This window comes from Triturus cristatus, chromosome 1_2, assembly GCF_964204655.1.
Source record: "Triturus cristatus chromosome 1_2, aTriCri1.1, whole genome shotgun sequence".
Lineage (NCBI taxonomy): Eukaryota > Metazoa > Chordata > Amphibia > Caudata > Salamandridae > Triturus > Triturus cristatus.
In genome coordinates, this window is record NC_140580.1 from 1,173,516,226 (window position 1) to 1,173,542,886 (window position 26,661).

Below are 26,661 nucleotides of genomic sequence, written 5' to 3' on the forward strand. Positions count from 1 at the left end.
TTTTTAAAAGAGGGAGGATTTTAGCGCTTTTCCAAATCTGAGGCATAAGGCCCTCCCGCAATATGGTATTTAAAATTGTATTGACAGCCGGATTAATCACTTCCGCTATGGACGACAAAACTTTAGCCGGACAAGGGTCTGAGGGTGAACCAAACTTGAGGTTTTTCATAAAAGAAAGAGACTGATTGAGACTGATATTCGGAAATTGCAGAAGACGAGCATCCCTGCTGTGGCCAACTACCTCCACCTCTGAGGGTTTAGCCTTAAAAGAGTCCTGAATACCTAAACAGATTTCGTGGAAGAAGCTGCCTACCCGCTTGGTCCAGTCGCTAGTGGGGATGAACGGGCGGCTAATAGATGAAGGAGACGAGAAACTTTTTACAATAGTGAAAAGTTCTCGACTTTTTTTGGCTGCCTGTTCTATTTTGGTGGCAAGGAACGATTGTTTCTCCTCTCGAACTTTCTTATAATGTTCTTTTAGAGCTTGATTATAAATAGCTTTATCTGAGGGACTATAATGCCTTCGTCATACTCTTTCCAGATGTTTACATGTACTTTTGCTAGTTTTCAGAGTAGGTGTAAACCAGGGAGCTGAGACTCTGGTAAATTTAGCTTCTTTCATAGTAGAGGGGGCAAGTTCCTGCGCCTGCTGATTTAGCCAATCCCCTAGGGAGAGTACATCCGGCTCGGGCTGGCCACTGAGGTGACTAGGGCATTGGCGCAGTGCGCTCTGTATTGCCTCCGGTGAAATCAGGTGGAAAGGTCTAAAACTACTACGGGAAAGAGATTTTCCCGTAGGGCACGATTTATCCAGTACCTTCCTTAAATTGAAATTTATTCAATAATGGTCCCACCACGTTTAAAGCGAGGGGAGCCTCAGTTTCAATCTTCATGGAGGAAAAGACCTGGTCTAAAGTGTGCCCTTTATCGTGCGTGGGTGAATTAAGATACGGGATTAGGTTCAAAATGTCCACGGATTCATGCAATTTTATAGTATCTGGATCTCGAACATTATCCATGTGGATATTAAAATCGCCCAGAACCAGGGATTGGCTATGATTGGCAGCAATAAAAGCACACACCTGGCCAATAGACTCTAGGAAGTGCCCTGCCGGGCCCGGAGGGCAGTAAATCAGATTGACTGATGTGCCGAGACAGTCAAAAGGAAACCCAAACTCTCCGCACCTTCCAGATCTGGCAGTGATGGGGGAATACAGCTACGAGAGCTCTTGAAAATTATGGCTAAGCCGCCTCCCCTGCCCGTAGAGTGGTTTTTCCTTAAAATCAGATACCCAGGTGGAATAGAATTGGCGATGGTAGGATTGGAGGCTTCAGTGAGCCATGTTTCTGTAAAAAAAAAACACATCAGGGTTGAGGTCAACTAGAACGTCATATAGTTGAAGCTCGTGTTTCCTTACGGAGCGTGTATTTAATAGAAACGCTTTTAACTGGTACCTTCAGGTCAAGTTCACACTATATACCCCCACCCCAGCCTAATACACTAAGTCCTGTATGGGAGTTGGTCACACCTCCCATTGACAGGAAACCTATTGTTCTACCTACTCCTGCTCAAGCCTGGCTCAGCAGCTGGAGTGCAGAATCGTGTCTGTGGTCGGCCTCAGCACTAGCTTGCTGTCAGAACCTGAAAGGCTGTTACCAGTAGCACAGGGGGGGGTCCCCCAAGGGAGCCCCCCAGTACGTGGGATCATACTTCCAACACTGGAATCGGTGTTGGGGTAGGATTCCAACATGTTTGATACAAAACATTACCAGGTTCGCTGTAGCCAATATATAGTTAGACATCTCGTAATGACTGATGTTCACTATATGTATTAAAATGAATGACCGCACTTACAAAGCCTGGAGAATCAACTCCAGGGTTTGTAGGGGTGCCCTGCTCATGCAGGTACATCCTCACACTTATAACCAAGCACCCTGCCCTCAGGACTGAAGAGCCTGCCATTGGGGTGACTTCTAGGTTTTAAGTGTAGTACCCCAGATATAAGGAAACATATCTGTTGTAAGAGGTGCAAGCACCAACTCACACAGTCTGCAATGGCAGGTCTTTAGTCACAGTTTAAGTAGACTCCCACGGGTGGCACATTACATGCTGCAGCCCATGGGTGACCACTGGTGTACTTATGCCCTAGGTACCTTATTACCATATACAAGGAACTTAACAAGGGAACACCAGTAGCCAATTGTGGATGTACAAAAGTACTTACCATGGTCAATTTAGGGAGAAAGCACAGTAACCGGGGTCCTGATTAGCAGGATGCCAGTCAGACTTGTCAAAAACATACTGACACCAAGCAAAAAGTGGGGGTAACCATGAACGGAGATCCTACTTTCCTACAACTTATATTCAGGTAGAAAAATTGTACTTGCTGAACATCCTGCAAGTTAGACAGACTTTCTTGTCAATGCTGCAAGGGAGATGATAGCTGGTTGTCGAAGTGCTGGACAGTCCCGAAGTGTTTGGGAGGATGCACAGCCGCAGGACGAGTCGGGTCTTTGCAGCTGATAAGGAGCAAGCAGCAAGGCAGGGTTTGGTGCCTTGTTCTATGCAGGTCCTACGTTGTCGCGGTGTCATCTCTTCTTTGTCCTTCAGTTCCCAGGAAGTCGAATCTGTGGGCCTGGTGTCAAGTGACCCCTAAATACTCCATTTAGGGGAGTACGAGGTGATAGCCAATGGGTTACCTACCAATAGGGCAACTGCACCCCCTATATGTCCACTTCCTGTGAGGAGTGGGCATAAACCTGAGCCAGAAGGCTCTATTTTCACCAGAAACAAGATGGTAAACCCTTCTCTGACTTCACTTCAGGTAGTCCACCTTGGAGGTGTGACTGGCCTGTGGGTAGAACACACCGCCTGAATAACTAATTTCCCGCCTTCTCTGGTGCTCCCCAGGTCTGGGGGAAGCTGGGGTGGCATGTCAAAGGAGGCAGAGGCTTTGAAGCCTCTGGCCTTGATATGCCAAATTGCTAGCCATCCTGCTGGAGGAGGTGAGAACACATTCTGCCAAGCAGGCATTATTCCTGTTCTCTTGGAGTGTGGGTGCTCCCTCACAGGGGCCTAGAAATCTGTCTGTGGTTGCAGACTGGAAGATACCATTCTGCCAAAACACTAAGGGACTAGTAGGGCTACGGGGAGCACCTTTAACATGCCTTCTAAGTGGAGGCCCCAATAAATCTGATACTAGCATCAGTATAGATTTATTGAGATGAAGTGTTCGATACCAAACACCATTATTCACAGTGAAGCCAGTATGTAGCATGTAGCTGGGTAACTCGTAATGACCAGTGTTCATTACATGTCCTCAAAATGGCTTCCTGAACACTTGCAATGACTAGAAATGGAACTAAACATCACAGGGGCATACTAGCACATGCATATGTGCCTTTACATGTAACAAAATGCACCCTGTCCTAGGGCTCCAAAGGCCTGCTGTTGGGGCGACTTACATCTAGAAAATGCAGTGTACATGGGCATTGCCTACTGGAAGTGGGGAGTGTTGTGTTTTCAAAATGGTGCGCACCTTTTCACGCATTCTGCAATGGTAGGCTGCATGCAGTTTGAGTGTGGGTCCCTCTGGGTGGCATACATGCTGCAGCCCATAGGGATCCTCTTTAGTAGCCATGTCCTGGGTACCATTTACCAGGGTCTTATGAGGGTGCTAAAGTCCTTGCCAATTAGGTCACAATTAACGTGTGTAGTTTGTAGGGATTGGGCACTCGAAATGGGGACTGGTTAGCAGAGACCCAGTGCACACTGAATCAAAAGCAGCAGTACCAGTGGGCAAAAAGAGGGGGCGCCCATGTCTAAAAGAGGCACTTTCCTACACTTTACAGATTCCTTTATTGTGTTGGAGGTTGATATTTTATGTTCTGTCTGATTTCCGAACCTGGCTTTTGCTGTAGGTTGTTCATTCTGTTATCTTATGCATCCAGGAGAGGTAAAAAGCGAGCAGGAACATCAGAGATCTGCTTTGTTAAACTGCGTTTCAGTCCTGATATGTTGAACTTGCTGAGAATCTGACGTGGGCACTGTAGGGTGGAGTTACAGGGCTTGTGGGTTGAGGAGCTGGGACAAACCTAACTCGGCTGATTTTAGAAGGTGGTCTTCTCTCTTTGCTTCTCTTTTCCTCCTTATTTTCCTATTGTCTCTTGCTCTCCTTTATAGGGGTTCTGCAGGTAGTATTCTCCATTTCTATGGTTCTTTTGGCTGTCTTTACATTTCTGCCTCCTTCGCCCTTATTCTCCATTGCTTAATTTAGCCTGTTTTTCTGTTTCCATCTCCTTAGGCTATTCGTGGACAAGCTATAGACCGCCACCTGCTGGGCTTAAAACTACAGGCGATTGAAGACCTGGTCAGCATGCCGGAAGTCTTTATGGACACATCCTTCGCCGTCGCTCTTCATTTCAACCTGTCGACCAGCCAGGTGAGGGCTGCTGACTTCAGACACCCTGAGGCGCTCTGGCTAGAGGTCACTGACACCTCGGCACAATGACAATGACTGCAGAAAACAGCTGTTGTAGACTCTGGGTTACTCTGACATCCGCCTGAGTAGGTGAGGTTCATGTCACAGCAGCGGTAACCTCAGGGTTCCACTGGCACGGTACCCTCACTGTTCCCCTGACACACAGATGGTATATTCTCCAGTATTGAATCTTTCATAGATTCACATGCTTGTATCTTCCCCGTCGTCATGGTGGGAGTCTCACCGTAACAGAATGACCACAGCAGTATAAGAAAACTGCATAGCAAAATCTCATAGGGAATCATCTTATTTGGTAACCAAATCTCATCATTATGTGGTCCAAAACTCAGCCAATCGGCTGCTAGCCCTGCCCTCACACTCCCCAGCAGAGCCTTCCTGCCTCAGATTTCCAACCGCCTTCGTGTGAAGAGGAGTCTCCCTGAGCCTTGCTCAGTTTTTCTGTTCCAGTGTGAACTTTTGACCCCTGGTTCTTCTAATTACCTTCTACTTGCTGGTTTAAGGTATTGTGCTTCATCTTTACTACTACAATATGGCTGAAAGCTCTAAGAAGAGGCTTTTCAGGCCCTGCAGATCCTGTGGAAAGCCTAGATTATTCTCTGAGGACCCACATAAGGACTGTTTATATTGCTTGCATGAGGACACTTCAGGGGTGGCTTATAGTCCTTCCCAACTTCGCATAAAGAGTCAGGAAACAGACATCAAAATGGAGGCAGATAATGGACCTCAGAGGTCTCAACAAATTTATTCAAAAGAAATCATTCCGGATGTTATCCCTGCATGAAATTCTTCTCCTAATTGGCAGAGGAGATTATTTGGCGTCCCTGGACCTCTTAGATGCTTATTTTCACGTCCCAATCCACATAAGACACAGAAAATTTCTACGCTTCATGGTGGCGGAGCGCCATTACCAGTTCACGGTCTTACCTTTCGGGCTAAAGTCGGCACCGAGAACCTTTACAAAATGTATGGCGCCAATTGCGGCCCACCTGCGTCTCCAAGGTCATCAGATCTTCCCTTATCTGGACGATTGGCTTATCAAGGGAAGTTCGTTCGGAGATACCCTTCGCTCCCTTCACGTTTGCATGGAGCTTTTCGATCAGCTGGGTCTCAGAGTCAACTTAGAGAAATCACATCTCAGACCAGCGCAGTCCATTCAATTTCTGGGTGCTCTAATCTGCACGGAGGAGGCCAAAGCTTACCCATCAGAGGAGCGCATTCAAAAGATCATACGGTTGTCAACACAATTGCAAAGAAAAAAGTCCGTTTCAGTGAGGGTTTACAAGTCATTGATGGGAATGATGTCCTCTTGTATCCCCCTACTCCCAAATTGCAGGTTCCGCATGAGACCTATACAAGAACTGCTGGACGAGCAATGGCTCCAGTCGCAGGGATCCTTCGACGATTGCATAATAATCACCCCTCGGATCAGAGACGCCCTGTCATGGTGGAAAATCAGGGATCATTTGGAGGAAGGACTGACCTTCGAAATTCAAACCTGCAGTTTCGTAATGATGACGGATGCTTCTCTCCAAGGGTGGGGAGCGCATCTCCAGGAGCTCGAGATTCAGGGTCACTGGTCAAAGTACGAAACGCAGCTCCACATCAACTTGCTAGAGCTGAGGGCCGTGTTTTTGGGACTCAAAGCTTTCCTTCCCAGAATTCGCGGATTTACGGTTCTGGTGAAGACGGACAGCTCAACTTCTATGTTTTACCTGCTAAAACAAGGGGGCACAAAGTCGAAACTTCTGTCACAAGAAGCACAGGCCATTTGGAAATGGCTTCTAGCTCACAACGTATCACTGCAAGTGCAACATATTGCAGGAGTGGACAACATAAGGGCAGATATTTTGAGCAGATCTCCCGAAATCTCCCACGAGTGGGAAATACATCAGAAGCACCTTTCCAAAGTATTCAAAGTATGGGGCACGCCAAGGCTAGACTTATTCGCGGACCGCCGCAATTCAAAATGCAAGAACTTTGCAAGCAGGTTTCCGCAGAAGGGATCGTGGGGCAATGCGCTACAGATATGCTGGACAGGAATGTTTGCATATGCGTTTCCCCCATTTCCTCTGATATTGAGAGTCTTAAGGAAAATGAAGTCAGAACCGTGTCATCTGATTCTGATTGCACCAGCATGGCCGAGACCAGCATGGTTCTCCGAACTTCTCAGGCTGTCAATGACACCAAGGATACAGTTCCCGTTAACACAGGATCTGATAACTATGCACAATGGCCAGATACTGCATCCAAATCTGAAATCGCTCAGCTTGTCAGCATGGAACCTCACGAGCATGAATTCCACCTCTTAAAGATCCCTCAGGACTGCAAAGACATTCTGTCGCGATCCCGGGCAGTATCCACAAACAAAACATATACGGCGAAATGGAAAAGGTTCTGTCACTGGTGCGCAGCTAACAATTTGCACCCATTTCGGGTCTCGTCTGCCCAGATTCTTCCATACCTGTTGACATTGGCCAAATCCGGACTTTCTCATATGTCCATAAAGGTACATCTGGCCGCAATTTCAAGATACACCAGAGATCCTGGCCGTCCTTCTCTTTGGTCCCAAAGAGTCGTTAAGGAATTCCTCAGAGGGCTCTTCAGAATGTTCCCTCCTGTTCGAACACCGATTGTTCCTTGGCAACTGAATACAGTTCTTACGCAGTTGATGAAACCGCCCTTTGAACCCATCCATAAGGCGGAGTTGCAGTTTGTCTCATGGAAGACGGCGTTATTGTTAGCACTTACATCGGCAAGAAGAGTCAGCGAGATTCAGGCCTTCTCAATCGCAGAACCATTCCTACAATTCAGGCAGGACAGAGTGATTCTCAGGACGAATCCCAAATTTATTCCTAAAGTCCCCTCCAGCTTTCACCTAAATGAGCCAATAGTTTTGCCTACATTTTGTAAGGACCCGTCAACGGCGGCGGAAAGAGCATTGCACTCTTTAGACATCAAGCGATGTCTCAAATTCTATATCGACAAGACCAAAGCATTCAGAAAAACAAACCAGCTTTTCGTAGCCTTTGCCGGCCCCAGGAAAGGGGTGGCACTTTCCAGAGCCAGTATCTCGAGATGGATATCGTCAGCAATATCCTTGTGTCATACCAAAGCTGGAAGGCCTTTGCAATCCAAAGTACGTGCACACTCAACGAGGAAGATGGCAACTTCTACGGCCCTATTTGCGGGAGTGCCATTGCCAGACATTTGTAGAGCTGCGACATGGAAGAATGCGCACACCTTTACTAGACATTATTGTCTGGACGCAGCGTGGAAAAAGGATGCAGCAGTGGGACAAGCAGTTCTACGGCACCTATTTCATTAAGGTATTTATCATGGATTATAGCAATGTATATGTACAGATATATGTATGGTTACACAAATTTTCAAATACTGCAATGTATGTTAACATTCTACCCAAAAGAGCAGAGCCCACGTTTATTGGGGGGTTCTAGCCTGGAAATGCAGTTTGGGATAAGTACTGCTTACTATTCTGATACAAGCATGTGAATCTATGAAAGATTCAATACTGGAGAAAGAACTAGTTACTTACCTGTACACTATGGTTCTCCAGTATTATCTTTCATAGATTCACATGCGGCCCGCCCACCTCCCCATTTCTCAGGCAGAACCTCATTGTCTCTAAGAGTATTCTAGTCTCGCACTCGGGGCTGGAAATCTGAGGCAGGAAGGCTCTGCTGGGGAGTGTGAGGGCAGGGCTAGCAGCCGATTGGCTGAGTTTTGGACCACATAATGATGAGATTTGGTTACCAAATAAGATGATTCCCTATGGGATTTTGCTATGCAGTTTTCTTATACTGCTGTGGTCATTCTGTTACCGTGAGACTCCCACCATGACGACGGGGAAGATACAAGCATGTGAATCTATGAAAGATAATACTGGAGAACCATAGTGTACAGGTAAGTAACTAGTTCTTTCTGGTGCTTAGGATACAGATTTCCTAACCTCAGGGTGCTCAGGGCAGAAACCTCGGACTCGCAAGTGCTTAAGACCCACCTATCGTGATCTTGTGGTTGCCAGGAGGTAGCTATTGTAACCTCTGGTTGTTCAGGGAGCAGGCATAGCATCCTTGAAAGAGCATGGGTGGCAAGAAGGACCTGCTCAGGACATGTATTTTGGTCTGTCTGAGGTGCAGGTGGGTATCGTAAGGGGTCACTGATGCAGTAACTTCAGGTGCTTATGATACAAACTTGATAAACTCAGGGTGCCCATGACACAGGCAGGTTAAACCTGAGGCGTACCTCATACAGACATGGTAACCTCAGGCTGCAGATGGCATATATGTGATATTCTTGGTATTTAGAGCACATGCATGGTAACCACCTCCTTCTCCCAACCTCACTCGTCTGTCCCTAGACCTATGTATGCTTACGACATAGGCATGAACCCTTGTGGGTACTCTGGAAGCAAGCGTGGTAACCCCAGGGTGCATAACCCACAGAACGGTGATCCTCAGGATACACATAAACATCTTGCGATGTTTATATTGGCCTTCAGAGACACATTGTAAGTTTGGGTCTGCCAGACACACGCATAGTTGAGTTCAGAGGGCACTATATACAGACATGGAATCCTGTAGGTGCACCAGACACAGACAGGTACTCCAGACACAGACATACAATTCTGTATGTCCTCAAGAGACAGACATGGAATCTTCTAGGTGTTGTAGACACAGACTTGGAATCCTCTAGATACAGTCATAGAATCCTTTAGGTGCTCTAGACAGTCATGGAATCCTCTAGGTGCTCTAGACACGGACATGGAATCCAATCTGTGCATAAGACACAGACATGAAATCCACTATGTGCTCCAGACGCAATATGGAATCCTCTAGGTGCATCAGACACAGACCTGGAATGCCCAGGTGCTTCAGCCTCAGACATTGCATCTTCTAGGTGCTCCAGACACGGTCATGGAATGCTCTAGGTGCTCCAGACGCAGACATTAAATCCTCTGGATGCTCCAGACGCAAACATGAGATCCTGAAGGCGCTCCAGACACAGACATGGAATCTTATAGGTGCACTAGACACAGACACGTAGTCCTCTAGGCGCTCCATACACAAGCATGGAGTCCTCTTGGTGCTCCAGACACAGGCATTTAAGTCCTCCGGATGCTGCAGACGCAGACATGAAATCCTGAAAGTGCTCCTAACACAGGCATGGACTCGTCTAGGTGCTCAGACAAGATAGCCTTGATATTCTGTGCACATGGTAAGGCCAGGGTGCTCCAGACACAGACCTGGGGTCCTCAAGGTGCTACAGACATGTAGTCCTCGGGGTTCTCGAGACACAGACATGTAGTCCTCGGGGTTCTCGAGACACAGACATGGAGTCCTCGGGTTCCTCAAAGCATAGGCATGGTAACCTTGGTAGTCTGTGGACATTGTAGGCTCAGGGTGCTCCATATACAAACATGGAATCCTCTAGGTGCTCCAGACACAGACATGGAGTCCTCTCGTTGCTCCAGACACAGACATGAAATCCTCTAGATGCTCCAGACACGGACATGGAGTCCTCTCGTTGCTCCAGACACAGACATGAAATCCTCTAGGTGCTCCAGACACAGACATGGAATCCTCTAGGTGCCCCAGACACATAATCCTCTGGGTGCACCAGACACAGACATGGAGTCTTCTTGGTGCTCCAGACACGAGCATGGAGTTCTCTAAGTTTCCCAGACACAGACATGGAGTTCTCAAAGTGCTCCAGACACATACAGGGAATCCTCCAGGTGCCTCACACATAGACATGGAGTCCTCTTGGTGCTCCAAGCACAGACACAGAATCCTCAAGGAGCTCCAGACACAGACATTGTGAGGCGATCTGTGGCACTGATAAGCACTCTGCACTTGATCTTAAGCCTGGGGGGGGGGACACTACTTCAGCTAGGTTAGCGGTCTAGTGTTCTTCCCAAACCTATTTATTCAACATGCTGACGCGCCCAAAGCAAGCCCGTCTGCGCCCGTCCGCGCTCTGGCCGGGCGCAGGGCCTGTCCCCCTGCTCGTTACACGATCAGAAGAATTCAGTACACTAGTAGGGAACTACATATGATTAATTAGGCTGACAAGTCTGTACAGTGTCCTAGAATGTCACCAGATAATTATCATGACATTAGATTGGGTCCTTTGTGTACCAGTTGTCACTTGTCTCTTCCGACACTGTTTTTATTTGACCAATTGTTGGCCTGAGAAGTACACTGGGCAATAAAATAGGTGGCAGAAACGAAGATTCGCTGAAATGTATGTTATTTAATGCCAGATCCCTGGTGAAACATTCTATGGAATGTGCTCTTCTATTAGAAGAACACAATGTTAAATTGGCACTGATTACGGAGATATGGTTAGATGGCTCATCAGGCCCGGATCTGGTCAAAGCTGTTCCACCTGGCCTTCATTGTTACACGCTTGACCGAGAACAGATCACCGCGAGCCCCCCCCCTTTTTTCTATCAATGAGTCACTTACCCCAAACTTTGCTCCCGCCTCTAATCAGTCGTGCGAAGCTCTTACCTTTAATATATATTCTGTTTCTCACAATCATTGTAAAGGCATTCTACTTTACCGTTCCATTGAGCACTAACCCTGTTTCCCTAGTGATCCTTTCCTCCTTCCTTCCTCAAGGAACAGCCCAGTCATCTCCTTTTGTTGCCTCCATTCTACTTTACCGCCCACCGGGCTCGAAAAGTGGTTTCTTAGACTCATTGAGTCTGCTGCTAGAAGAAGGACTGTGTCTACAGTCCTTCACAATGCTGGGAGATTTTAATTTCCACTTGGAAAAACTCAGCGACGTGGATACCTCAAAATTAGAACATATTATGGCCATTGGAGGCCTGGAACAACTGGTAACCCGTCCCACACATGTGAAGGGCCATACTTTAGATGGCATACACTCTAATAATAAGGATCTTGTCAATTTTACAGTTCTTCCAATTACGTGGTCAGATCACTCTGTGATTAAGTTTGAGCTAAAGAGCTCGTCTGCCCACTGCTCAGGCTCCAAGCAGATTAAGGAAGTTATCACTAGAGCCTGGGGTATATGGGACACTAATAGTTTGGAAAGGTCACTTACTAAGTCTAAGTATGTTCCTTCACAGGACATTGAAGAAGCAACGATTCTTTATAATAGATGGCTTACCAATGCTTGCGAACAGCTAGTGCCCCCTAAAAAATGGACCCCTAAACGGATTACCCCTACTGCACCTTGGTATTCAGGAGAACTTAAGGCCAAGAAATTGATTTGTAAATATGCTGAAAGAAAATGGCGCAAAACTACGCAGAGTCTGACAAAAAGGAGTTTAAAATTACCATTTCTAAATATAAACAAGCTCTAATGGCAGCCAAAAAAGAATATTTTTTGTCTCAAATAACCAAGGCTCAATCTAATTCTAATGAACTTTTTAAAACGGTTATTAAGCTATCTAAGCCTAATATGCCTAAAAATCACGCTGACCTTGATTTCTGCAATAAAATTGCTGAATTTTTAAAATCTAAAATAGAGACGATATTTTCTTCTCTTTCGGGACTAGTTAACAAAAATCAGACCGGTCTGAATGTAAATAAATTGGAAAGCTTCAGTCCCTTAGACATAACCTTGGATCATGTTGCTCCTTTGGAGAAAGGTGATACATTGAAACTGCTGAATGGCATTAAATCTGGCGCACCGAATGATCCTTGTCCAGCGTGGATCATTAAACAAATTGCTGATACTATTTTTACGGCACTAACTCCTCTGCTTAATGATGTTCTCTTATCTGGGATTTTTCCAAAACTTTGGAAAAAAGCCTCGGTTCTGCCTCTTCTGAAGAAACAGTCTTTGGATCTGACCGACCCAAACAACTACCGACCTATTTCTAGACTTCCTCTGCCAGCCAAAGTGCTGGATAAAGCAATGAATAGTCAACTCAGTGACTTTCTCCACCATCTTAACAACTCTTTAGATCCTTCACAATATGGGTTTAGAGCCCTACATAGCACTGAGCTGGCATTACTAAAATCGACTGAGCAAATCAGAGAGGCCATGGACAGGGGAGGGAACGCAATGTTGATCCTCCTTGACCTGTCCGTGGCCTTTGATACGGTTCACCACAAGGTTCTACTGAACCGTTTGTCGGAAGTAGGGATATGTGGTTCGGCTTGGCAGCTGTTGAACTCATTTTTGACAGACAGATCACAAACAGTGGATCTGGATGGTAATGTATCTGAACCATTTTCCTTGCCATGTGGGGTGCCACAGGGCTCAGCCCTTAGACCTACACTTTTTAATATCTATGTGGCACCCCTGGCAGGCATTATCAGATCTTATGGGTTCCAGCTTACCTCCTACGCCGATGATACACAAATTGTGCTCTTGGTGATGGAGGGAGCAGAGAAGGAAGCAGGTGCACGCTTCCATGACTGCATGGGATCCATCTCAACATGGATGTCAGCCAATTGTTTAAAACTCAATTCAGCCAAAACTGAAGTTCTGAGTTTTGGTAACAATCCTTTAATGTGGACACCAGACTGGTGGCCTGATAATTTGGGTCTCTGCCCCACACCAGGCAGAAAAGCTAAAAACCTAGGTAGTGGTAGATAACAAACTTACCATGGGGACCATGTAAGCACGGTTACCTCCGCATGCTTCATGGTGCTCAGAATTATTAGAAAAATTAGGTTCTTTTTGACTGAAGCGAGTTTGCGAACGGTAGTGACAGCACTTATTATGTCGCGTCTTGACTATTGTAACAGTCTATTTCTGAATATTCAAAAACAACATCAGAATAGGCTGCAGGTTGCACAGAATGCAGCAGCTAGACTGCTGACGGGGACATCCAGATTTATCTCAGTTAAGAACAAATTTAAAGAATTACATTGGCTTCCAATACATCTGAGATCTCGCTTCAAGGCGCTATGTGTTCAAGGCGGTGAATGGAATGGGTCCTGGGTTTCTTAAAACAAAGTTCTCATGGTATATTCCAAGCAGAAATCTAAGGTCTACAGGCTCTAAACCCCCTCTTTTAAGAGGACAAACTGGGGGGGGGGGGTTAGAAGCTTTGTTTATGGTGCCTCTAAAGCCTGGAATGATCTGCCCTTCGCTCTGAGCAGTGTCTCCGACCTCACCTCTTTTAGGAGACACCTTAAGACATGGTTCTTCTCCCAGTTTTAGATCTCTTCCCCGCAGGTATTCCGTGCTTAGCGCCAGGACACCCTAGGGTAACTGTGCGCTCTACAAGCTTTAATAACATAACATAACATAACATAGAATCCTCTAGGTGCTCGAAGCACAGAAATGGAATCCTCTGTGTGCTACAGATACAACATTGTATCTTCAAGGTGCACCAGACATATACATGGAATCCTCTTGGTGCTCCAAGCATAAACATGGAATCCTTTAGGTGCTGCTGACACAGACTTGGAATCCTATCTGTGCTCCAGCATAACATGGAATTCTCTAGGTGCACCAGAAAGAGACCTGGAATAATGTTGGTGCTCCAGACACAGACATGGAGTCCTCTTGGTGCATCAGACACATACATTGAGTCCTCAAAGTGCTCTAGACACAGAAAGGGAGACCTCTAGGTGCTGTAGACGCAGACATGGGGTCCTCAAGGTGCTACAGACATATAGTCCTCTGGGTTCTCGAGACACAGACATGGAGTCCTCAGGTTCCTTCAGACACAGACAAGGTAACCTTGGTAGTCTGTGGACAATTTAATTTTAGGGTGCTCCATATACAAACATGGAATCCTTTGTGCTCCAGACACAGACATGGAATCCTCTAGATGCTCCATACACAGACATGTGATTCTGAAGGTGCTCCAGGCACAGAGATGGAATCCTATAGGTGCACTAAACACAGACGTGGGGTCCTCTAGGCGCTCCAGATCCAGAATCCTCAAGGTGTTCTCAACACAGACCGGTAACCCATTAGGTGCTCCAGACACAGAATACTCTGGGTGCCCCAGGCACAGCCGTGGAGTCTTCTTGGTGCTCCAGACACAAGCATGGAGTTCTATAAGTTCCACAGACACAGAGTCCTCAAAGTGCTCTAGACACAGACAGCAAATCCTACAGGTGCCTCACACATAGACATGGAGTCCTCTCGGTGCTACAGACACAGACACGAAATCCTCAGGGTGCGCCAGACACAGACATGGAATCCATTAGGTGCTCGAAGCACAGACATGGAATCCACTATGTGCTACGGACACAACATGGAATCCTCAAGGTGCTCCAGACACAGACATGAAATCCTCAAGGTGCTCCAGACACAGACATGGAGTCCTCAAAGTGCTCCAGATACATAGGTGAAGTCCTCAAAGTGCTCCAGACACAGAAAGGGAGTCCTCTAGGTTCTGCAGACGCAGACATGGAATCCTCAAGGTGCTCCATACACAGACATGGAATCCTCTAGCTGCTCCAGAAACAGACATGGAATCCTCTTGGTACTTCAGACACAGACATGGAATCCTAGTGCTGCAGACATGGAATCCTATCTGTGCACTAGACACAGACATGAAAACCTCTATGTGCTCCAGACACAACATGGAATCCTCTAGGTGCATCAGACACAGACCTGGAATGCTCCAGGTGCTCCAGCCTCAGATATTATATCTTCTAGGTGCTCCAGACACAGGCATGGAATCTTCTAGGTGCTCCAGGCAAAGACATGGAAAGCTCTGCGTGCTCCAGACACAACATGGAATCCTCTAGGTGCATCAGACACAGACCTGGAGTACTCCAGGTGCTCCAGCCGCAGATATTAAATCTTCTAGGTGCTCCAGACACAGGCATGGAGTCCTCTTGGTTCTCCAGATAGAGACATGGAGTTCTCAACAAGACAGACCAACGGCGGACCAAGAAAGCTGCACCTCACTGCTGTGTTCCTTTTCTAATACTTTGTTAGATGGTCTAAAAAACGTGTGCACATACAACTCCTGCACCTGCCGTTGTTGTGTGCAAACTGTGAAGCAATCAGAAAATGGGTGAATGTGGAAGGTGCACCACTAGACTGTCTTTTTCCAATGATCTAGACTAACAAAATTCCTTTGTGTTTAGATTTCCTTTATTTTAATGTCCTTTGTGAATCCGGTTCTGAAGTTAGACGCCCATCGTACTCGTCCATGGTACGAACGCCGGGCCCTTATCAGGGAGCCCTAGCATGATACATCTAAAGCGCACTGATTGATACTGTTTCCCACATAAGGAACACTGTGACATCATTGCATTTCACATTGCACTTTTAATTGCCACACTACCACATCCCAACATTGAATCATTAACTGTCCACATAATATAAAAGCCCTGGTGAAGTTCAATCTCTGTTGAATGAAACGCGTTGGCTGGAGCCTATTTTATGATGTCATTAAAATATAGGACATCTAAACACAAAGGAATTGTGTCAGTCTATAACATTGGAAAAAAACAATCTGATGGTGCACCTCTCCACATTAATCCACAGACATGGAGTCCTCTCTGTGAAGCAGACACCGACATGGAATCCTCTCTGTGAACCGGACACATACATGGAGTCCTCAAAGTGCTTCAGACACAGAAAGGGAGTCCCCTAGGTGCTGCAGACACAGACATGGAATCCTCAGGGTGCTCCATACACAGATATGGAATCCACTAGGTGCTCTAGACACAGATATGGAATCCACTAGGTGCTCTAGACACAACATGGAATCCTCTATATGCTCTAGACACAACATGGAATCCTCTAGGTGCTCTAGACACAACATGGAATCCTCTATATGCTCTAGACACAACATGGAATCCTCTAGGTGCTCTAGACACAACATGGAATCCTCTATATGCTCTAGACACAACATGGAATCCTCTATATGCTCTAGACACAACATGGAATCCTCTATATGCTCTAGACACAACATGGAATCCTCTATATGCTCTAGACACAACATGGAATCCTCTAGGTGCTCTAGGCATAGACATCGAATCATCTATATGCTCTAGACACAACATGGAATCCCCTAGGTGCTCCAGACACAGGCATTGAGTCCTCCAGATTCTCCAGACACGTACATGGATTCCTCTATGTGCTCCTGACACGGACATGGAATCCTTTCTGTGCATAAGACCCAGAGAGGAAATCCTCTATGTGCATGAGTCACAGACCTGGAATGCCCAGGTGCTTTAGCTGCAGACATTACATCTTCTAGGTGCTCCAGACACAGTCATGGAATGCTCTATTTGCTCCAGACACAGCCATTTAAATCCTCCAGATGCTCCAGTCACAGCCATGGAATCCTGAAGGTGCTCCAGACACAGGCATGGAATCATCTAGGTGGTCAGACACAAACAAGATAGCCTTGGTATTCTGTGGACATGTTACACTCAGGGTGCTCCAGACACACACATGGAGACTTCAAGGTGCTACAGACACCGAGTCCTCGAAGTGCTCCAGACACAAACATGTAGTCCTCAGGGTTCTCCAGATACAGACAAGGTAAAATTGGTAGTCTGTGCACATGGTAAACTCAGGAGGCTCCAAATACAAACATGGAATCCTCTAGGTGCTCTAGGCACAGACATGGAATCCTCTAGGTGCACCAGACTTGGACATGGAGTCCTCTCGGTGCTCCAGATGCAAACATGGAATCCTCTAGGTGCTCTTGGCACAGACATGGAATCCTCTAGATGCTCCAGACCCAGACATGGAAACCTGAAGGTGCTCCTGGCACAGGCATGGAATTGTCTAGGTGCTCAGACAAGGTAGCCTTGGTATTCTGTGAACATGGGAAGCTCAGGGTGCTCCAGACACAGACATGTAGTCCTCAAGGTGCTAGAGACACAGACATGGAGCCCATAGGTGCTTCAGATACAGTAACCTCGATATTCTGTTAACAGGTATCCTTAGGGTACTCCAAACAGAGACATAGAATGAACTAGGTGCTCCAGTACAGATATTGAATCCTCGATGTCCCCCAGACACAGATATGGAATCATCTAGGCACTCCAGACCTGGAATCCTTTAGGTGCTCCAAACAAACATGGAGTCCTCAACATGCTCCAGACACAGACATGGTAACCTTGGTGTTCCAAACACAGACAAGGTAACCTTGGTAGTCTGAGGACATGGAAGCTGAAGGTGCTCCAGACACAAAAACGGAATCCTCTAGGTGCTCCAGATGCCTTGTGGAATCCTCTAGGTTCCCCAGAGACATACTTGTAGTCCTTAAAGTGTTCCAGACACAGACAGGGTGCCTTCTAGGTGCTCCAAATACAGACATGGAATCCTCTAGGTGCCCCAGACGCACACATGGAGTCCTCTTAGTGCTCCAGACGCAGACATGGAATTCTCTAGGTGCTCCAGGCATAGAGTCGTCAAAGTGCTCCAGACACGGATATGGAATCCTCAAGGTACACCAGACACAGACATGGAGTCCTGTAGGTGCTCAAGACACATATATGGAGTCCTCTAGGTGCTCAAGACACAGACATGGAATGCTCTAGGTGCACCAGACACAGACATGGAGTCCTCAAGGTGCTCTAGACACAGACATGGAGTCCTCTAGGTGCTCAAGACACAGACCAGGAATCCTTGGTGCACCAGACACAGACCTGTATTCCTCTCTGTGCTCCAGACGCAGGCATGGTATCCTCAAACTGCTCCAGATACTGACAGGGAATCCTCCAGGTGCCTCACACACAGACGTGGAGTCCTCTAGGTGCTCCAGACGCAGAATCCTCAAGGTGCTCCGGACACAGACATGGAACCCTATAGGTGCTCCAGAAACACAGAATCCTCTGGGTACATCTGACAGATATGAAGCCCTCAAGGTGCTTTAGACACAACCAGGAAGTCGTCAAGGTGCTTCAGACACAGACCAGGTAACCTTGGTAGTCTGTGGAAAGGGTAAGCTCTGCTAGGTCCTCCAGACATGAAGTCCTCTCGGTCCTCCAGACACCCTCATGGAATTCTCTATGGTCTCCAGAAGCAGACATGGAATCCTCAAAGTGCTCCAGACACAGCCAGGGATTCCTCCAGGCGCTCCAGACACAGATGGGGAATCCTCAAGGTTCTCCAGACACTGACATGGAACCCTATAGATACAGGTAAGACAACCTCGGTATTGTCAACAGGTAAGCCCAAGGGTGCTCCACATACACACACACACACAGAGTTCTCTAGGTGCACCAGACACAGACCTGGGACCCTCAGGGTACTCCAGATACAGAAAAGGCAGCCTTGGTATTCTATGGACATGGTGAGCCCAGGGAGCTCAAAACACAACCATGATATCCTATTGGTGCACCTGATGCAGACATGGAATCCTCAAGGTGGTCCATACAGAGACATGAAGTCTACTTGGTGCTCCAGACTCGGGCATTGAATCCTCTGGGTTCTCCAGACACAGACATGGAACCCTATAGGTGCACCAGACAAAAATAAGGTAAGCTTGGTATTGTCAACAGGTAAGCTTAGGGTGCTCCAGAAACATACATGGAATCATCTAGGTGCTCCAGACAGACATGGAATCCTCAAAGTGCTCCAGACACAGACTTAATCCTCAGGGTGCTCCAGGCACAGACATGGATTCGTCAATGTGCTCCAGACACAGTCATGGAATCCTCTAGGTTCTCCTACGCAGAGATTGGGGTCCTCAAGGTGCTCCAGACTGGCTCTTCGACAGACCCCCTCCTTGATGGACTGGAACCTACGAACCCCTCCCCTCCCGCGCCTTGAGACCCTTACAGGTGAGTGGTCGCACTTAACAAACACCTGATTTGATTTGAGACCAGGTAACCTTGGTAGTCTGTGGACATAGTAAGCTCTGGGTGCTCCAGACACAGACTTGGAATCCTCAGGGTGCGCCAAACACGGACATTGTGTCTGGAGAACCCAGAGGATTCAATCAATCAATCAATCATGGCATTTGTAAAGTGCACTACATACTCGCGAGGGTCTCAAGGCGCTGGGGGAGGGAAGCTGCTACTGTTCGAAGAGCCAGGTCTTGAGAAGTCTTGAGAAGGTCTTCGGTCTGCTGTAGGCGGATGGGGAGGGTGTACCATGTCTTGGCGGCAAGGTGGGAGAATGATCTGCCGCCGGCGGTCACTCTTCGGATGCGGGGGACGGTGGCGAGGGCGCGGTCTGCGGAGCTTTCGGGTGGGGGTGTAGAGGTTGAGTCGGCTGTTGAGGTATGTTGGTTCGGTGTTATGGAGTGCCTTGTATGCGTGGGTGAGGAGTTTGAAGGTTATCCTCTTGTTGACAGGGAGCCAGTGCACGTCTCTCAGGTGGGTTTGTTATGTGGCTGTGGCGAGGGATGTCGAGGATCAGGCGTGCAGAGGCGTTCTGGATGCGTTGAAGCCATTTCAGGAGTATGGCCGGGGCTCCTGCGTAGAGTGCATTTCCGTAGTCCAGTCTACTGCTGACGAGGGCCTTGTTTTGGTGGGGATCCACTTGAAGATCCTGCAAAGCATGCGGAGGGTGTTGAAGCAGGAGGAGGAGACGGCGTTGACCTGCTTCGTCATGGAGAGGGTAGAGTCGAGGATGACCCCTAGGTTGCGTGCATGGTCGATGGGTGTTGGGGGTGTTCCTAATGCAGTCGGCCACCAGGAGTCGTCCCAGGCCGAGGGAGTGGATCCGAGGATGAGGACCTCCGTCTTGTCTGAGTTCAGCTTCAGTCAGCTGTTCCTCATCCAGTCGGTGACGGCCTTCATTCCTTCGTGGAGGTTGGTTTTGGTGGTCCTTAGTGAGGGAGCGGATCAGCTGGGTGTCGTCGGCATAGGAGATGATGTATAAGTCGTGCCGTCGTGCGATGTGGGCGAGTGGTGCTATGTAGACGTTGGGCTGAGGGATGAGCCTTGGGGTACGCCGCAGATTATCTTGGTGCCTTTGGAGTGGAAGGGGGGGGGGGGCGAACGCTCCGTGTTCTGCCTGAGAGGAAGGAGGAGGTCCAGTACAGGGCCTTCTCTTGGATTCTGGCGTCGTAGAGGTGTGTTCGTAGTGTGCGGTGGCAGACCGTGTCGAAGGCGGCTGACAGGTCCAGGAGGATGAGGGCCGCGGTTTCTCCATTGTCTAGCAGGGTCCTGATGTCATAGGTGACGGTGATGAGGGCAGTTTCGGTTCTGTGGTTGCTGCGGAACCCGGACTGGGACGGACTTTACTGTTGTCTAGGCGGTCTTTGAAGGAGGTCATTTTGGCAGATCTGATGAGGTGGTGGTGTCTGTGAGTGGCGTTCTTGTGGGCTGTGTAGCTTTCCGGTGTTCGTTCACGGATCCAGTTTTTTTTGAGTTTTCGGCAGGTTCGCTTGGAGGCCTGGAGGTCTTCGGTGAACCAGCTGGCTTTCTTGCTAGTGTGGGTGTTGGAGGGCTTCTTGAGCGGGGCGAGGGTGTTGGTGCAGTTGTTGATCCACTGTTTGAGGTTGCGAGCGGCGGTGTCGCGGTCGGTCAGATCTGCGGGTGGGCTCTGGGCGAGGGTGGTGGAAAGCTGGTCTTCGGTGACTTTGCTCCAGCAGCGGCGAGGCATCTGTTGGGTGCGGTGGTGCGTGGTGGGTTTCCGGAAGGTGAAGTGGATGCAGCGGTTATCGGTCCAGTGGAGCTCGGTGGTGTGGTTGAAGGAGACGTGGGAGCTTGCGGAGAAGATGGGGTCAAGCGTGTGGCCAGTGGAGTGGGTGGGTCTAGTGACTAGTTGTCTGAGTCCGAGGTTGTCGATCAGGGTGGAGGAGTTTGTGTCGTTGTTCTCGAGGTGGAAGTTCAGGTCCCGGAGGAGGATGCAGTCCATGGAGGCGAGGGCGTGTGTGCTGTCTAGGTCGGTGATGGAGTTGCTGAACTGTGCTCATGGTCAGGGGAGGTCTGTAGATGAGGGTTCCTCTGAGGGTGGTGTTGGGATCGGTGTGGATCTGGAAGTGCAGGTGTTCGGCGGTGCTGAGGGTGTCGTCAGTGTTGGTTGAGACTTTGAGAGTGTTCCTGTGGACGATGGCGATTCCTCCTCCTACTCCATTGGTGCGGTCCCTGCAGGTGATCTTATAGCCTTCTGGGATGTTTATGACGATGTCGGGTGCCGAGGAGGGGTTCAGCCAGGTCTCCGTCAGGAAGGCGACGTCTGGGGTGTTGGAGTCCAGTAGGTCCCAGAGTTCCACGGCGGGTTTGCGTGTGGAGCGGGTGTTGAGAAGGATGCATCTGAGGTGGTTGGGTTCTTTGGTTGGTGGGTTGGTGGGTTGGCGGGCCGGATGCTGGTGAAGCTGCAGTTCCGGCAGGAGAAGGGTCCTTGGGTGCGCTTCGGGGCAGCCAGGCAGCAGGTGCGTGATCGTTCGGCGTTGAGTGCGTGGAGGGTGCTGGAGTCGTAGCAGTGGTGGGCGCGGGGGCCAGGGGTCCTGGCGCTGGGCGCAGACTGGCCTGCCTTAGGCCATATATGGTGCACTCACCATATATGGGGAGGTGGGAGGGAGGAGCAGCGAATGGGCAGTCAGGGCGGCAGGGCCTCAGGGGACGCAGCGGTGGGAACTGGAGCGGTGAACGGCACGGAAGGCAAGGGCACAGAATCACGGGGGCACAGAAGGAAAACCGGGGACCGAGCACGGGGGGCACAGAAGGAAAAACGGGCACAGATCACGGGGGGTCACAGAAGGAAAAACGGGCACAGAATCACGGGGGGCACAGAAGGAAAAACTGGCACAGATCACGGGGGCACAGAAGTAAAAACGGACACAGATCATGGGGGTCACAGAATCCGGGGGGCACAGAAGGAAAAACGGGCACAGAATCACGGGGGTGACGATGGGAACAGAAGAAAAGAAAGGTACAGGAGGAAATACAGGCACAGGCGGAAGACAGACAACAGCAGTCACAGACAGCATAAGAAAAAACGATGCGACAGTACAATGAACAATAGAACAGACCTAAGGCCTACCACTGGCCACCAGGGATGAGGCGCAGGTGGTAGCCTGCGGGTGGAGGAGGGACTCAACTTGCCACGGCAGCTGGGGCAAGGACAGGACGCACAGGCAGTGCTGTGCGGAGGGTGAGCGACGTATCTAACCAGGTCAAGGGTCGCTCTCCTCACCGCGCAGTGGCCACCATATATGGGGAGGTGGGAGGGAGGAGCAGCTGGGAGGCGGGAGGTAGGGGCAGCGAATGGGCAGTCAGGGGGGCGGGGACGCAGCGGCATGAATGGGAGCGGTGAACGGCACGGAAAGCAAGTGCACAGAATCACGGGGTCACAGAAGGAAAACCGGGCACAGATCACGGGGGTCACAGAAGGAAAAACGGGCACAGATCACGGGGGCACAGAAGGAAAAACGGGCACAGATCACGGGGGTCACAGAAGGAAAAACGGGCACAGAATCACGGGGGTGACGATGGGAACAGAAGGAAAGAAGGGTACAGGAGAAAATACAGGCACAGGGGGAAGACAGACCGCAAAAGATAAAACGATACGGGCAGTGCAATGAACAATAGAACAGACCTAAGGCCTACCACTGGCCACCAGGGATGAGGCGCAGGTGGTAGCCTGCGGGTGGAGGAGGGCCTCAACATTCCTCAGCAGCTGGGGCAGGGAAAGGACGCACAGGCGGTGCTGTGTGGTGCTGTGCGGAGGGGGAGCGACCTACCTAACAAGGTAGTCCTCTCGGTGCGCCAGACACAGACATTGAATCCTCTGGGTGCTCCAGACACTGACATGGAGTCCACTCGGTGCTCCAGACTCAAGCATTGAATCCCGAGGGTTCTCCAGACACAGACAAAGTAACCTTGGGAGCCTGTGGACATTGAATCCTCTGGGTGCTCCAGACACTGACATGGAGTCCTCTTGGTTCTCCAGACTCAGGCATTGAATGCTCAAGGTTCTCAAGACACAGAACCCTATTGGTGCACCAGACACAGATAAGGTAACCTCTGTATTATCGACAGGTAAGCTTAGATATGTAATCATCTAGGTGTTCCAGACATGTAATCATCCTCAGTGTGGTCCAGACACAGACTTGGAATCCTCAGGGTGCTCTAGGCACATACATGGAGTCCTCGAGGTGCTCCAATCACAGACAACATAACCTCGGTAGTCTATGGCCATGGTAAGCTCTAGGTGTTCCAGACACAGACATGGAATCATCCTCAAGGTGGTCCAGACACAGACTTGGAATCCTCTTGGTGCTCCAGACACGAGCATGGCATCATCTAGGTGCCCCAAACACAGACATGGAGCCGTCAAAGTGCTCAAGACAGAGATATCGAGTCCTCTAGGTGCTCCAGACACAGACATGGAATTCTGTAGGTGCTCCAGGCACAGACAAGGTAACCTTGGTATTCTGTGTACATGGTTAGCTCAGGGTGTGTAGGACACAGACCTGATACATTGATGTGTTCAGGGCATAGACCAGGTGTCCTGTGTAGGGTGGGAGGGGAAAATGGTAACCCAAGGTGCTGTTGACACTGATATGGTGGCCTTTGGTACTCAATAGACTTGTGTGGTAAAATCGAATTATTTGGACAAAGGCTTGGTAACCTCAGGGTGCTTCAAACATACACATGGTAACCTGGAGACAGGGAGATGGTACTCCTGGGCATCCAGACCTGGCCTAATAAGTGTACTAACAGCTGCTGCAAACCTAGACTCTTTGTTCAATCAGGAACGATTCTAAAGAGGATATGTTTCCCTCACAGGTGCCAGCCAAAACAGACTGTGTGATGTGCTTTGGTCCGGTAGTGCCCGATGGCTATGGTGTCTGCTACAACCCCATGGAAGGTCACATCAACTTCTCTGTGTCGGCATTCAACAGCTGTGCTGAGACCAACGCTGCCCGGCTGGCGCACTACCTGGAGCTGGCACTGCTGGACATGCAGCACCTTTTGCAGAGCACCCCGAAATCCAAGCTGTAAGGATATTTACAGCTCTGCAAAATGGAGAGGTCATTCTGCGAAGAACACCCAAAAAATCTCCTAGTGCCAGGAGCAGGGGGACCCTGTGTCTGCTCCTCCGAGCAATAGGATTGTTGTCGCCATCTTTCTACAAAGTCTAATGTTTCTTGCAGTCTGGTCCTCAATGTGGCTATTAAAGGTGACACACTAGGGAGAGTAATCTCAGTCCTTCAGCTGGTCAATACCAGGTGTCGGCTTTACATGTGACTGTTCTTTCTTCCTTGTGCGTGTGGGGTTCTTCAGAACATTTTAGCAATGGAAAGGTTATAGTAATACCTGGAAATGTGACAACCACAAACCTCATGCAATTTCACTAGTTCTGTCCCATCTGTAGCATAGTGGTCCTTCCCATTTCCATGTGTGTTCCCGAGTGTGGACAGCAGACTCCTGACAGGGCCGGAGTAGGCAACCTGGTGCCAGAGCTCACTTGCCATTGTAGCCCAGCACTTTGAGGAACACCTTGTAAGGCGGCTTAAACCTCCTCTTATATCCTGACCTATACTGGTCACATGGCTCAAAATGCTAAAACATAGACCTCGTACATTCTAGAAGAGCAAGTGTTGAACTCTGAGAGTTGACAAAACTTATACCGAAGACCAGAAATTCACCATAAACTACAATTCGTTGTCATGCTCGATCACGTATCCTACCTACAGAACGCTGTCTTCGAGCTTATCATCCTGTAGGAATAATTGTCCTGGTGTCACTGCTGATATTGATGGACCCGCCTTCTCGAGAAACCGTGCAGTGCTTCTTTTGCAGAAATCTGTTCTGCATGGTGTTTCAGCGGAAACCCTCAATGCAATTGTCCAGCTTCCATGGTACTAAACCCTCCCAGTGTCCTATTGGAGGAGCCCAGGTTTCTCCTGCTCAAGTCCGTGACCTAGGATGGTTTGTCACTGCAGGGTGCTCTGTTCTTCAACTGTGATTCTGGTAGAACACCGAACCCCATTCTTTTATACTGCAAGGGCCAGTTTTAAGTGGGAGTAGAGTATGTCATGCAGTCCTTGCAGTAGCTGGTGATTTACACCCTAGTCCCGCCCTCTCACTGGCTCAAGTGAAGTGTCCATGGTTTCTGCATGGTAGTGTTGTGAGCGCAGACCTGCACAGCTAGACTTGTTTCTGTTTTACTTGATCTAGATATGAGGCCATACCCATGGCAAGAGCTGGATTTCTTTTTACGCTAGAATGTCCAGGTGGAGAAGGTTGCAGTGTTAATGGATCTACTCTCATAGCGTGAACCCCCGCTCCCATTTTGGCCAAACAGTTTCTGTACCTTCTTGGACTGACCCCGGTGACTGACATGAAGATTGTGCCTTTGATGGCAGGTAATCTATATATTTTTGTGTGAGATGTGTTCAGTTGTTTTTAATATTGTATATCCAGTAGTGCATCCAGTCTTGTTGATGGACTCCTGCACCTGGCCTTATTGCTACAGCCAGGTACAGCTCCTGACCTAATACCTCCTTTGCATTGTGGCAGAAGTGACCAGTTCTGATGCCTCCTCTAGATCTGGCCCAGATGCTCAGCTTTCCATGAAGGACAACAGACTGGAATCTGCACAGAAATCTTGACCGAATGGCTGTTCTGCCTTTGTCTACATTCTGTACTTCACGTTTAATGATTTCTCAACAGGCATTTGATGTCAATAAAGACATTGTGGCCTAGCAGTGTGTGGGATCTTACAATTTGGCTTGGTCTGTGCTCTGCTATTAGGGTGACTTGCTTCACTGCTTTCAGATATTTTGACCTGCTAATTTTACTCATCAGGGCGGACAGTGGATTTGGGACAATTGCCACATTTGTTATTTTTCTCATTAGGTGCAGTACTTCTCTCCAAAAGGTGTAGGCCACCATACAGTCCTACCACATGTGGAGCATGTTTCCCAAACAATCACACCTCACCAGAAAAGACTCGAGCCACCAAACATTGTTTTGAGTAATGATAGTGTCAGATGTATTCAAGAATAATCTTGTAGGCATTTCCCTTATACTGTGAGCTGATTGCTTTATATGACACATCCTAACCAAATATTGACCCAGGATTAATTGTCCACTTTGTTACCTAGTTCACATTCTCAGGCCCAAGTAGGGCCACAGTGTAAGAATGTAGAGACTGAGCTTGACACTTTACAGATTTTGCGTTTTCACTATATGCCCATTGGAAATGTTGCTCTCTGATACAACAAACACCACCCAATAGAATGACACCACACTTAACATGAAACTAGAACTTTACATCATAAATAAATAATGATCAGCAACCTCAGAGGAAACACAAG

At 48.6% G+C, this 26,661-nt stretch overlaps 1 protein-coding gene across 1 annotated transcript in view; it reads left to right on the forward strand.

Annotated features, from left to right (window-relative positions):
- The window catches only part of CRAT (carnitine O-acetyltransferase), a 412,536-nt gene extending 386,490 nt beyond the window's left edge, over positions 1–26,046 (forward strand). The window contains exons 13-14 of the mRNA XM_085614011.1: positions 4,305–4,442; positions 24,125–26,046. Of these exons, the coding sequence (XP_085470137.1) occupies positions 4,305–4,442; positions 24,125–24,340 (354 nt within the window). The 3' untranslated portion in view covers positions 24,341–26,046. The remainder of the gene's footprint in view (positions 1–4,304; positions 4,443–24,124) is intronic.
- Positions 26,047–26,661: the final 615 nt, after the last annotated feature.